Genomic DNA, 15,248 nt, shown 5'->3' on the forward strand with positions numbered 1-15,248 from the left:
AGATGGCATTGAGATTCGAGTTCAGAACATCCAACAACCAAGCCGAATACGAAGCTCTTGTTGCAGGATTATTATTGGCTAGAGACATGGGAGTCGAAAATGTCATTTGCAAAAGTGACTCTCAACTCTCAGTGGGACAGGTACGAGGAGATTATCAGGTAAAAGATCCATTATTAATACAATATTATCATAAGGTATTAAATATTATGCAATGATTCAATAAGGCCGAAATAAAATATATTCCGAGAGAATTGAATATGAAAGCAGATTCATTATCCAAATTAGCAAGTCAACAACGACAACTACAACATAACTCAGTCATACAACAAACCCTCAGTCATCCGACAGTTGGTTTAGAGGAATGCTTCAATATTGCAACATCAAAATATGAATGGATAAAAACATATATAGAAGTGATAAAGAACCAAGAGCAAGGTGTTGAACTGGATACAAAAATGACAAAGAAAGTAGCTAGTTTTCTCTTAATTGGAGATGAACTCTACAAAAGAGGACATTCAATGCCTTTGTTAAAATGTCTCTCAAAAGAGCAAGCTCAGTGTGTAGTGAAAGAACTTCATGAAGGAATTTGTGGATTACACTGTGGAGCTCGGACAATGGCAACAAAAGTTTGCAGAGCCGGATATTACTGGCCAACACTCCGAGAAGATTGCGAAATCTATGTTAAAACATGCAAGAAATGTCAAGAGTTTGGAAGTTTAAATCATATACCAGCACAAGAGTTGCAAGGAATTGTTTCTCCATGGCCATTTGCAAAGTGGGGAATCGATATACTTGGTCCATTTCCACTTGGAGGAGGACAAACTAAGTTCATGATAGTATCTGTAAACTACTTTACAAAATGGATAGAAGCAGAAGCATTGACTAAGATAACAGCTCAGCAAGTTCAAACGTTTGTATGGAAAAATATAATATGTCGATTTGGAATCCCACACACCATTATAACTGACAATGGCCGACAATTCATTGACAAAATCTTATGGAATTTTATGCAGATTTGGGAATCAAGTCAACAAACACTTCAGTTGAACATCCGCAAACGAATGGACAAGCAGAAGCTGCAAACAAAGTTATTCTCAGACAGTTAAAGAAGAGGTTAGGAAGCGCTAAAGGTTTATGGGCAGAGAAGTTGCCAGAGATATTATGGGCATATAGGTGCACACCACAAACTTCAACTGGTGAAACACCATTCAACCTCACGTACGAAACAGATGCAATGCTACCCGTAGAAGTAAATGAACCAACACTACGAAGGCAAATAGAAGACTGGAATATTAACAATGAATGTCTGAGGACCGACCTTGATCTTATTGAAGAACTTAGAGAGCAAGCAAAAATAAAAGAGGCAACAGTAAAGAGAAGAGCGATGAAGAGGTTCAATGCGAAAGTAAAATTAAGAGACTTTAAAGAGGGGGATTTGGTATGGAGAATGCGAACTGATGCACGAAAAGATCCGCGACATGGAAAGCTGGCATCTAACTTGGAAGGTTCGTTCAGGGTACTAGAAAATTTGCAAAATGGAGCTTATAGATTAGAAACTTTGGAAGAAAAAGTGATACCAAGAACATGGAATGCAAGTCATTTAAAGTTTTATTTTAGTTAAAGTAGAAGATATAAAAAGAAGACCTTTTGTGTACATACTTATCAATTAATGAAGAAGAAGCATTATCAAGTGATAATTTATCTCGTTCACTTTCATTTATTCGGTCTTGGATGATTTCACTCCAAGTGAAAACCCACCCGAAAAAGCATCTACTTATAATACCTTCGGTCTTGGATGATTTCACTCCAGGTGAAAACCCACCCGAAAAAACATCTACTTATAATACCTTCGATCTTGGATGATTTCATTCTAGGTGAAAACCCACCCGAAGAACACATATACTTATATTACTTTCGGTCTTGGATGCTTTCACTTCAAGTGAAATCGCTCCCGAAAGAATATTCCTTAATAAAACTATCGGTCCTAAATGTTTACAATTCAAGAGAAATTCCTCCCCAGCAAAATTTTTTTCATATAATTCTTTCGGTTTCAAATGCTTTCACTTTAGGTAAAATCATTTCATGTAAATACTTTTGCCATAAACTATTATCTCGTGACTTAAAATAATTGTCGAATAGTGATGCTGAAAAAACAAATAGCGAATGTTTGCTACATCGAATAAATTAGACTAAGATATACTTCACAGCATAATAAGCCGAATATTAAAGTCGAAAACGTGAGATAAAAGTATCTTCGATTGAAAGAATAAATCAAAATCTAAATCACAAGGAAGTTGTTTTATTTCGGTTAAACTAAAAATCGATACTAAAACCGAAAGGTGAAATTTGACATTAATTGTATTAGGTTGTCTAAACTGCATCTTTCATTCATATTTATTCCTGTTAAAATTATCAACTAGTAAACCATTAGGTTACATTAAAATATTCTATATAACTTGATATTATATATTCACAATTCGACCAAAAGAATTCTTTGGTCTTCTAAGAATTCTTTTTAATGATTGCATTTCGGGCGGAAAATCCACCATTTTGAACACTTTAAAATAAAAACCGAAAGGTTGTCTCAGTGCTTTGAAGTTATAAAAACCGAAAGGTAGTCTTATTTTAAGGTTATAGAAACTGAGAAGTATAGTTAAGCACTCATAACCAAAATATGGCATTTAAAACATTTTCAATTAAATGACTGAAAGATTAAGCATCCAGAGGTTAAAACCGAAAGGTTTATCGTGACATTTAATTGTAACCGAAAAACAAAATTAATCATGCAACCGAGATGTCACGGTCGCGAGTTCAATGATAGCCGGAAAATGAGAAACATAAAGTAATATCCAATAAATAACAAACAAAATAACACAAATTAAAAAGAAACCGATAAACTTTATACGTGCTAAGGTTTCAAAAAAGGGATTACATTAAGAATGCAAATATCTATACATAGATCAGCATTCCAAAACAAATTCACTCTCGTTAACTAAACCGAGAGCTATAAACAAAAATAAGAGCATATATCCATCTAGCTCTCAGCATCAACATCATTAGCATCATCCTCTGGAATTTCATTAACAGGTACTAAGTTACCATTATAGAAATCTTTAATGACATCAAAATTGCCTTCATCTATGGGAATCTTGTAGAAATATTTTGCCTGTGCCAAAGCCTTTGCAAAGCCTAGCTTATGCTGCGCCAAAATAAAGTTTTCAGCTTCAAAAACATCCACCTTCAACTGCTCAATTTCATCTTCCATACCTTTAATAGTGTTGGTATTACAATCCTTCACCGAAGATAACTCCGAAACTTTCTTCTCAAGAAGTTGATTATTATTACGAAGATCATTGATTTCTTCACCAATTTTCGAACTCGCGGCCTCCAAATCAGAAACTTGTTTCTCAAGATTTTCTTTTTCTATCCCTTGTTGCTTGCTCTGCAAACTCATCTCTTCCAATTGCAAACTTAGTGCAGCATTATTCTCATTACTCTCGGAAAAATCATTCTTTAATTTTTCAAATTCAGCAAGAGTCACACAATTGCCATTCTTTACTTTCAGCATTTTACCAATCAAAAACGTCCTACTCGAAAGCTCGACGATAGAATCAGCTAAAGAAGCAGAATCCTCAGCTTTCAACAGGTTATATGACGACTTAGTAAACGAAGTTTGAACAAACTTGGCATACTTCATAGAAGCACCAAAAATGGATTCGGGAAGAGGCTCAGTTGAAACATCCTCACAATGACGATGACGTCGAGAAGAAGAATGTGATTTTTTGCTACTTCTACCACGTTTCTTGGACTTTTTCGAAGGACCAGCAACATGGTCATCCTTCGCAGTTTCAAGGGCTTCAGTACGAGAAAGAGGTTCCACAATTTCCACCTCCAATACCGGATTGACCACATTTTTACGCCGCGGAGTAACATCGCCAGTTCTGTTAAGAAGTTTTGTAAAAGATGAACGACCTTTCGGATTGATGGCCGCCATTAATGCTGAAAATCAATGAAAAATTTAGCAAAGTTAAAAATCTCAAGCTATAAAACAAGAAAAAAGCGAAACAATCACATACCAATGAAATCCTCTTGCGGACTCTTCGAAGTATACAACTGTAGTAAAGCGCGAGTGGGAATCCGATACGAGAAATGACCAAAAACTTCAATAACACGACGATCAGCAACATTCATCGAGTGGCAAGACCACGAATTGAACTTTAATGGATCTTGCGTCCAATACAAGGGAAATTTTGGAGTGTCCCCATCAAAAAAATACTCTCTTCCTTCGGGCTCTATTAGGATCTTGAAAAACTTTCCTTTAAAATCATTATATGACGACGTAAAGGGCTTAAGAAAGCAAATAGCAGACTTGTTGAACCAAGTGATGTTCAAGCTTTGAAGAATCCAAATCCTTTGAAGGATGTTGAAGCCTCTACTATGCATGTTGTTGATGTGCTGGTTTAGTCTAGTTCTGGGGTAGTTTATATGTTGTAATCCACCCTTTGATTAAATCTAAAAATTAGCATTCTCAATCTTTGTGAAAGTAAAATGTTTTCAAACTAAGTTAAAACAACCGATTATTTTCTCGAAACAACCGATTGTTTGTACTTAGGTGTTTTGAGAAAAAGATTGAAAACTCTTTTTAAAATGGTTGAACTGTTAAGTACCAAAACAACCAATTGATTCGAGGAAACAACCGATTGTTTGTTTTGGGACCATAACAGAAAAACTGTTTTAGCTTTGACTGAGCTTTAAATGTTTTAACTGCTTAAGCTCCAGTCATTAAATGCTTTGACCAATCTTTAAATCCATATTAAGAGTTTGTTAGGATTTGATAACAAACTACATCTTTGAATAAATTTAGAAAAACAGATTTAACAATTAAGAATCTTTGACAAGTTTTTGCTAAGAGTTTTTTTTTTAGTTTTTCAAAGAGCTGAGATTGCTAAGAGTTTGTGATTGATCAAAGTGTTGGAATAGGATTCTGCTTGTATTGATTTCAGATTATCTTCTGTAACAAGTGTAATCCTTGTACTCTGTTGAACAAGTTTTGTTTCTGTGTTTGCTGAAATTGGTTGTGTGTTCTTGAGGGGTTCAAGATCAGCAATCTTAGTGTTGGCAAATGAGAGTGTGTTTCTTGAGGTGTTCAAGGTCATTCTCTTGGTTGTTAAGTAAGTGATCAAGTGGTGATTGCTTAGTGGATTTCCTCAGGGTTTCTGAGAAGACTGGATGTAGCTCTGGGTTTGGAGTGAACCAGTATAAACAATTGTGTACAATCTCTCTATCTCTAACTCTTTAAATTCAGTTTATTTGTTGTTTGCTGGTATAAACAACCGATTGTTTCTGCGAAACAACCGATTGTTATTGCGAAACAACCGATTGTTATTTTGGTACTACAACTTTTGCTTGCTGTTTTGGCGAACTGAATTTCTGAATCAATTGTTTTCTGAGATAAATTCATTCTTGTTTTAAAAGTTTGCGAAAACCCTCTTTAAAGAATTCACCCCCCCCCCCTCTAGTTTAAAGCCATCTTTTCTAACAATTGGCATCAAGAGCTTGGTTCTTGAAAGTTATTCAAGTTGATCCTAAAAATCTTTTTTTAATGGCTGATAGACTACCTTTTGGAAAAGGTGCTTCAATTAACAGACCACCTTTGTTTTGTGGTTTGAACTACCAGTTTTGGAAAGTAAGAATGAAAATATTTATGGAATCTCTTGACAAAGGAATTTGGGATGCAATTGAAAATGGTCCTTTTGTATCAAAGTTTGAAAAGGATGGATCTGTCATTGAGAAACCATGGTCTCAATGAACTAATGTAGAAAGCAAAAAGGCCAAATTCGATTGCATTGCCAAAAATATTATAACATCTGCTTTAAATTCTGATGAGTTTTTCGGGGTCTCGCAATGCAAATCATCAAAAGAAATGTGGGACACTTTGGAAGTCACTCATGAAGGAACAAATGAGGTGAAAAGAGCTAGAAAGCATGTTCTTATTCAAGAGTATGAGATGTTTAGAATGCTTAAAGGAGAAACAATTGCTGAGGTGCAGAAAAGATTTGCGCACATCATCAATCACCTAATGAGCCTTGACAAGACCTTTGATAAAGAAGAGCTGAACATCAAGATCTTGAAATGTCTTGATAGAGCATGTCAACCAAAGGTAACTGCTATTTTCGAATCTAAAGATCTAACATCATTAAGTGTTGCTTCTTTGTTTGGAAAGCTTTAGGGAACATGAGCTAGAGATGAATAGGCTCAATGTTCAAGAGAGTGAAGATAAGCACACAAGGAGTATAGCCTTGAAAGCATCCAAGCACAAGGGAAAGCAAGATTCCAGTGATGATAGTGATGAGGAAAACCTTAGCTTGCTGTCAAGAAAATTCAGAAAATTCCTAAAGAGAAACCGCAACAAAGACAACAACAAGGATAGGTATGGAAACAAGAAACCCAATGATTTCAATTCAAATAACTATACTTGTTTTGGTTATGGTGAGCAAGGTCATATAAAGGCAGATTGTCCAAACAAGAACAAAGAGAAAAAGACTAGCAACAAGTAGAAGAAAGGCAAGACAAAAAGAGCCTACATAGCTTGGGATCAAAATGAGGTGTACATCAAGTTCTTCATCAAGTGAAGATGAAAAGGCAAACATATGTTTGGTAGCTGAAAATGATGATGAATCTTGCAGCTCAAGTGAGGTAAGTTCATGTGCTTCCTTAAATGAACAAAATTACAGTGAATTACTTGAAGCTTTTCAAGAAACACATGATGAAACTAATAGATTGGTTCTTTCAAACAACCGATTGAAAGATCTTAACAGTTGGCTTGAAAAGAGAGTTAAATCACTTGAAGAGGATCTGGAAAAATTAAAAAGTGATTTTGAAAAATTGGAAAATCATTTCAAAAATGCCTCTTGCAAGTGTGATACTCTCATTTGCAAAAATTGTGAAAATCTTGAGGAAAAGGTTCACTATCTTGTTGAAACTGTGGACAAGCTTTCAAAGGGGAAATCAAACTTTGAGAATCTCTTGGCATCTCAAAGTTGTGTTTTTGAAAAGGCTGGTTTAGGCTTTAATCCACAGAACAAGCAAGATAAGTTTTCAAAAAGTTTTTCAAGAAAATCAGAAAAACAACCGATTGTTAAGACGAAACAACCGGTTGTTACATGCTTTTACTGCATGAAGAAAGGCCACTCTGTTAAAATAAGAAAATATTCTGTTCCAATAGGTTTTATGAAATGGATTCCTAAGGGATGTGAAGTTTCTAACTGCAAAGAAAAGTCAAACGGACCAAAATTTGTAAGGGGACCAAATCTTGCTGCTTGAAATCTTTTATGCAGGAAAATTAAAGAAAAAGGAAGGACTGAGTCATCTGATCAAGCTGTTGAAGAAAAAGGCAGTCATTGAAGCTGAATCAATGCTATGCAAAAGACCTCAACAGTGAAAAGAGGCTTTTTGATCATAAAGCACATGGCTCATTGAAGAATTAACATAAGGATAAGACTTTCCTTTATTTGTTCTCAATTTCTGTTTCAAAGTTCTTTCTTATGGTTAAACAATCTTTTTATAATCAATGTCATCTGCTTTGAACTCCTTCTGCTCATGGTTAAAATTCAAAAACAAGTTTTTAACTGCTGCAGAAAAACAACTGATTGTTTCTTCGAAACAACCGATTGTTTTGGGTCTGACACCACTATGAAGAAATTGTTTTAATTGCTATTTTAAATTTCTATCCGTTGCAGATCAATTCAAAGAGAGAATCTTGGTGAAAGAATCTGTGTTGAAAGTTGATTATGTTCAGTGAGAAGTTACAACAGTTATAAAGGAAAATATTCCAAAATCTTGGAAATTTCAAGAGCCTTCATGACTAGTTAAAGATCACATGTGTAGACCATGTGATTCTCAGCTTTTTCTGACATTTTATGTGCAGAGCAGAGTCAAGTCCTCTCTCTTTGAAAATCAGGTACCCATTGAATAAAATTAAATGCAAATTGATTCTTTTACTGCTATAAAATCTGGTGCAGATTTCTTCCACAAGAACAACCAATTGCAACATCTCTTGCAATATCTCTTGCAACATCTCTTGCAAAAATCTGTGAAGTGAGTTCTTCTCTGTTTTCTTCTCTGCCAAGCATGGAATCAACTCCTCCCACCTCAAAGAGAGTCAAAAACAGGGCTGTAAGGTTTGAAGGAAGGCTAGAAGGTTGGTTTTCTGGAGACAATGATCTTATTGAGAAGTATAGGTATGAAACAAGTATCAAGAAGATAAACAACCCCAAGGTTGTATGCTTTAATTGGCTGAAAAGTAAAAAGCTTGATAATGTGAGAAGGCTGCTCAAGGATCAATCTCTCAGAAAGTTCCTGGAGATGAAGGGAAACATATATCCAGATTTGGTGAGGGTGTTCTACACAAACCTAAAGTTTGAGGGAAACAATCTAGTTTCTCATGTGAAGGGTGTAGAAATGGAGATAACTCATGAAGTATGGACTGTTGTTGTTGGTCTCAAGTTCTCTGGTCTTAGAATCAACAAGGGAAACCTTGGAGTGGTGGAGGATTTTAACAAAATCCAATTCTACAAGAGTTGCTTGAAGAATCAACATGCTCAAGTAAGTACATGCTCGGTTGGAGGTTTGAAGCTTGATGAGAGATTGCTTGCTCTCATTGTAACTTGGATTCTAACTCCAAGGGGGATTAATCATTCTGTGCTAACTAAAGAAGATCTGGTTTATATCTTCTGCATCACCAAGAAAATCAAGATCAATTGGATCCACATCATCAAAGAGCACATGCAAAAAGCCACGAGGTTAGGTGATTATCATTATCCATATGCTGTTTTAGTATCTAAATTTCTACTCTATTTTGAAGTTAACCTTGAAGATGAAACATCTGAGTTGGTCAAGTCAACTTAAGAGTTGAACAATGGATCACTCAGCAAAATGGGTTTTACAAAAGTAGGTGGAAAATGGATAAGCAAGGATGGTGATCATGGTGCCTCATCTAGTGGTGCTGCTAATCTTGAACAAGATGAACCTGCTGATATGGATGTTCAACATGAAGATCCACCTGAAGATTATCAAGATGCTGGACCAAGTGTTGGTGTTGGAAATCAAGGAGAAAGGATGCAAACCATGTTTCCTTTTGAAAGACTCATGGTGAATAGGCTTGGTAGCTTTGCTGAAAATCAAAGGAGCCTCCATGATCTCTGTGTTAGTAATTTCCAAAGGATTGACACCAGGTTTGACAACATGGATACAAGGTTTATGACTCTAGATGAACAGATTGAAGTTGTCCAATCAAATCTTTGATCTTCAGTTTGCTGATGAAGAAGAATGAAGGAAAAACAACCGATTGGTTATCGAAACAATCGATTGTTTTTGGCTGTTATTTCTGGTTTTTAAAATTTCTTTCTTTCTGTTGTTGCTGCTTTAATTCTGATGTAATCAAAACAATATCTTGTTTTATCTCTTATATTTGTCTATTTGTGAAGACAAATAGGGGGAGATATATGTTGTGTTTAAGTTTCTGTTTTTATTTGTTAAAACAGTTTGGGATATGTAATATTTTTCTGATATTTAGCTCTGAAGTTTATTACTGTTTATCTGTGCGCTAACAAAATATCAGAAGTTCTATGTTTTGTTCAAAGTTCTATTGCAAGAACTGCTTCAGATTTAATCAGGTACAACACAAGCATAAGGGATTTATCTTCATCAAATAGGGGGAGATTGTTGAACCAAGTGGTGTTCAAGCTTTGAAGAATCCAAATCCTTTGAAGGATGTTGAAGCCTCTGCTAGTCTAGTTCTGGGGTAGTTTATATGTTGTAATCCACCCTTTGATTAAATCTAAAGCATTAGCATTCTCAATCTTTGTGAAAGTAAAATGTTTTCAAACTAAGTTAAAACAACCGATTGTTTTCTCGAAACAACCGATTGTTTGTACTTAGGTGTTTTGAGAAAAAGATTGAAAACTGTTTTTAAAATGGTTGAACTATTAAGTACCAAAACAACCAATTGATTCGAGGAAACAACCGATTGTTTGTTTTGGGACCATAACAGAAAAACTGTTTTAGCTTTGACTGAGCTTTAAATGTTTTAACTGCTTACGCTCCAGTCATTAAATGTTTTGACCAATCTTTAAATGCATTTTAAGAGTTTGTTAAGATTTGATAACAAACTACATCTTTGAATAAATTCAGAAAAACAGATTTAACAATTAAGAATCTTTGACAATTTTTTGCTAAGAGTTTTTTTTTTTTTTTAAAAGAGCTGAGATTGCTAAGAGTTTGTGATTGATCAAAGTGTTGGAATAGGATTCTGCTTGTATTGATTTCAGAGTATCTTTTGTAACAAGTGTAATCCTTGTACTCTGTTGAACAAGTTTCGTTTTTGTGTTTGCTAAGATTGGCTGTGTGTTCTTGAGGGGTTCAAGATCAGCAATCTTAGTGTTGGCCAAGGAGAGTGTGTTTCTTAAGGTGTTCAAGGTCATTCTCTAGGTTGTTATGTAAGTGATCAAGTGGTGATTGCTTAGTGGATTTCCTCGGGGTTTCTGAGAAGACTGGATGTAGCTCTGGGTTTGGAGTGAACCAGTATAAACAATTGTGTACAATCTCTCTATCTCTAACTCTTTAAATTCAGTTTATTTGTTGTTTGCTGGTATAAACAACCGATTGTTTCTGCGAAACAACCGATTGTTTTTCTGGTACTACAACTTTTGCTTGTTGTTTTGGCGAACTAAATTTCTGAATCAATTGTTTCCTGAGATAAATTTATTCTTGTTTTAAAAGTTTCCGAAAATCCTCTTTAAACAATTCACCCCCCTCTAGTTTAAAGCCATCTTTTCTAACAGGACTTACTAATCAAAGACAACCAACTCGGTCGTTTACCTGGCCGAGAGCTATAATAATACAAAAAAGATCTAGGACTTACAATTTACACAAAATGCTAAAAGCTTGCATTGATGCCCAACCATTAGGATGAAGCTGGGTGGGAGCAATATTAAGAATGTTAAGAACGCCCATTTGAAAATCATTCAAGGGAAATCGAATATGGAGGTCCCTAAAAAAGCAAGCATAAAAATAAAAAAATTCGTTGCTATCGCCCTCTCGACCATGATAGACATTATCAACATCACCCACACACCGAAAGGAAATTATATCATTCTCAAAATCAGAATAATAAATCTGAGAATTAGAAACAAAATCACGAAGCTCATTAGCAGAGCGATACTGAGAGAAGAAGTCTCGGACCTTAGGATTAACCCAGTTGTAACCTGGACGAAGTGTCTTCCTTGGAGAAATCATTCTAACTCTTTCGGCAACAGTTGCGATAACGGCATCATTTGAGTCTTTCATACAAGAAAGGGTAGCAGAAGAAGACTTCGATTCAAGATCTTGTTCTCCTCGTACCTCTCGACCGGTGGATTCACCACCCGTGCTTGACAAATCACTCAGATCATCTGAACTAGAAGAAGATTTCGGATTAGACATTGTTACCTTTGAAGGAAGAAGACTTCAAACGTCCTAGCTCTCCGCAAACAATACAAACCGTAGAAAATGATAACAGCTTGAATACATTGCCTATTTATGAGCAAAACAAACCCTAGATACTGAAAAGTCACAACCCTTCAAAGCCGTTCAAAAAATCAATCATCTAAGGGTTCAAAGAGTCTTAATGTCAAATCATTCAGTCTGAGAAAGCAAAACACAGTAAACGAGGCATTTAATTCAAATCAAATCATATCTCAAAACCATAATTTTAGACATAAAATTTTTTATTTTATTTCTTAAAAACTTTAAATTAAATTCTTTATGCCTAAGGGGCCAGTGTACTGGTAGGCTAAAACCGAGAGGTTAAGCCGAAAGCTAAATACTAAACATAACCGAGAGGTTATACACAAGTGTTGTGCTGATAGGCTTTAGCCGAAAGCTAGATACTACACATAACCGAGAGGTTATACAATAAAAGAATAAAACAAAATATAAATATTATTATAATAAGGCCCAAATAAGATAGAAACCTGCATTAGGGGGTGCGTAAATAATAAAATGGTGTGGAAAGAAAGTCCAAAAGTAAAGTGGAAAGGCCATTAAAGATATCCTATAAATAGGAGGTTAACGTAAGAAAAAGGTAAGAGTGGTTTTTATCTGAAAAACGTTAAACTATTTCTGACTTTGGCATCGGAGCGACTTGCAGGTACACCCCCCCCCCCCCCATCTGTGTGAAGGAGAAGCCGAGAGTACCCGCCGTAAGGAGAAGCCGAGAGCAGCCAACGTGAGAAGAAGCCGAGAGCAGCCAACGTGAGAAGAAGCCGAGAGCAGCCAACGTGAGGAGAAGCCGAGAGCATCTGCCTTGAGGAGAAGCCCAGAGTATCCATCCCAAGAGGAAACCGAGAGAGTCTAGCCCAAGATTGGAAGATTTGTATAAGAGTTAATCTTGTCAACCTGATTCTAGTGTTCTCGGTCCCTGTTGTAAGAACATATATATATATATATATATATATATATATATATATATATTCAATAACAAAAATAATAAATATGAATTATTTTAGAGATTTCAATTCTTTCCCTACAAAATTATGATTCCAAAAACATTAGTTGAGTACCTTACATCTAACCAAAACCAGTACCTAATTCCAGAACAAATTAACAAACTAATCGCCTAGACCCTATCGAAATGCCTTGACTGTCTACACAAAATACAAGTGTTTGCACTAATATAGAAACACCCCAAACTAGTTAATGAAATGAGAAGCCAACATTCCTATTTATACCGTCAATACAGTGATTCCATATTGTTCTTACAAAGATTAGAGAAGTAATTATTAGATATATTGTTCTTGTCAAATTATACACCATTATATGCAATTATACGCAATTAATTTGATAATGATAGAATCCCATGAATAGTGGTGGATCACCGCTCCTTAAGAGTGGAACATTGTCAAAAGGCCAAGAGCTTATGTCTTCTTAATTCTTAAACTTGTATTTCTTTTTCACTTGAGTTAATATTTGGCTCCATTTGATGTCTTTTAATGTGAAAACTCTCATCTATGCAAAGTTTATGAGATTATCCTTATTCTGTTTCTTTCTTGTCATTATTTCTTGAAGTGTGAAACATTATAAATGTTGTGACAGAAAAAATAACCGATTGTTTTTACGAAACAACCGATTGTTTCACCTTTGACAGCATTGATTGAAGGCTGGTTTAATTCTCTGTGCATTGGTTCTGTTGTTGATTCCTTCCAAAGGTTGTTATAAGTCTAAATTGCATTTATTATGACTTTGAATCCGCTTTGGAAGGAAGTTATGTTGGTCATAAATGGAATATATTTCATATCTTTGTGGAAAAATAATTGATACAATAAACATAAAATAATCCCTAATTTATGAATTTATACATTTTTACATATTTTTAAAGAGACACTGACATGTCACTGTACATATACATGTCAGATTTGTTAGAATTTGTAGTTGGAGATCAGGAGCTTAATATAAATATAATTCATTTTTTTATAATGTAAGTATCTTTACCTATGTTTTAGTTTACTTTATGTTAAATTATTATTGATTATGCTTTAACTAATAACTTGTAGGTATTTTTCTGAAGTTTCTATCAATGAAGGGAATCAAGATGTCTATGGATTCTTGGATCCCTATTATATTAATCCAATTGGAGCAAAGAAATATGAAACTCAGTCATACATCACTAACACTTTGGGAAAAGAGGGAAAACAAATTTAACTTTGTCCTTATATTAATGAGTAAGTTCAATTATAAGTCGTTAATTATTACTATTTCATGTTTTAAATACTTACTAACTCTTTTCATGGATGATATAGGGATCATTGACAGTTACTTGTCTTGTCCATAGTTGATAAAACTGGTGTGTGGTTTTGTTCCTTGCACAAGAAGTCATCCACACATCTAAAGCATATAATTGATGTGTAATTACACTATAAACTTAATTGCGTATGTTACTTAAACATCTACTAATACAGTTTTTTGTATTAATCAGTTCATGGCATGGATATAACATCCTCAAAGGTCGATCCAATTCAAATTATCAAAATATGACATGGTTGATACTAAAGGTTTGTAATTTTTGTCTTTCTCTTTTCATTGTTTATCAATAGTAACTTTTAATTTTTATTGAATTATAGTGTAATACACAACCGAGAGGATACGAGTGTGGCTATTATATTGTGCAATGGATGATTACCATTGTAAGAGCAGATATTACAAGGGATTAGGAGTAAGTAATAATATTTAAATTATACTTTATAATTCTTTAACATATATGTATCTTAACACTAGTTAAAGTGAACCTTATTTTGTAATGTAGTTCTTTATGGAAGAGAGTCCACTACCTTTGGCTGCCATAGAATAAGTGAGACATGCTTGGACCACATATTTTCGTAATTTCTATAACTTTAGGATAACTAATCAATAGTGTAGAAATTAGAAAGATAGATAAATAGGAATATGTTATTAGTGTTTGTAATACATTTTTATCAATATATATAATTTGATTCTCTGAATTTATGTATTTGAATGGCTGGATTTTAATTGAACAAATCAATTTAGATGGGAATTAACATTAAACAAAATGAACTAAAAAAAAATTCCCATAAAAACAGCAGTTATGACCAAAACCGTCGTTTTATACCTCTCGAGAGGGTATAAAACGACGATTATGGTAATAACCTCCATTTTAGTGCATCGTCTGTGCTGAGGTTGGGGAGGGTATAAAACAGTGATTTTTACCAGAACCTTCATTTAATAACTCATGCATGTATTGTATACAAGTTATGAAAAGGTGTAAAACGGTGGTTATGGTCATAACCGTCATTTTAGTGTGACATTAACACAGAGTCAAATAGTCATCATCTTTGTCTGAAGAGAATATACTACCTGCTAAAACACAGCGATCCGAGAGCCGTTGTTTTGATGCTAAAATAAGTATCATTTTTCACCTTTTTTTTGCAGTAGTGATTTATACTCTATTTATTAAATATATTAATAATAACTTATTGAAATTTAGATATATTTGTGGATTTTCAATGAGGGGAAACAAGATACGTATCAGTTTTTAGACCCTCAACTCATTCAATCACTGGCTAACAAAAAGTCATAAACACAAATATACATCACCATTGCCTTAAAGAATAGAGGAAAAAAAATTATATTGTTTTGTATACCCATGAGTAAGTCCATATTCATTAAATACGTTATACTAAATTATGGAAATAAGA

At 34.4% G+C, this 15,248-nt stretch overlaps 1 protein-coding gene across 1 annotated transcript; it reads left to right on the plus strand.

Annotated features, from left to right (window-relative positions):
* Positions 1-257: 257 nt before the first annotated feature.
* Positions 258-1,621, plus strand: LOC137819173 (uncharacterized). Its single transcript, XM_068622944.1, has 2 exons — positions 258-795; positions 1,014-1,621. Exons 1-2 carry the CDS (start codon positions 258-260, stop codon positions 1,619-1,621), a joined length of 1,146 nt encoding a protein of 381 aa, XP_068479045.1.
* The last annotated feature ends 13,627 nt before the right edge of the window (positions 1,622-15,248 follow it).

The sequence above is a fragment of the Phaseolus vulgaris genome, chromosome 10 (assembly GCF_051622355.1).
Source record: "Phaseolus vulgaris cultivar YP4 chromosome 10, ASM5162235v1, whole genome shotgun sequence".
Taxonomy (NCBI): Eukaryota; Viridiplantae; Streptophyta; class Magnoliopsida; order Fabales; family Fabaceae; genus Phaseolus; species Phaseolus vulgaris.

Coding starts and splice junctions, on each gene's coding strand:
- LOC137819173 (XM_068622944.1), top strand. CDS start 258: ATGAAAGCAGATTCATTATCCAAATTAGCAAGTCAACAACGACAACTA. Junction 796..1,013: donor GTGGGGAATCGATATACTTG/GTCCATTTCCAC, acceptor AATTTTATGCAG/ATTTGGGAATCAAGTCAACA.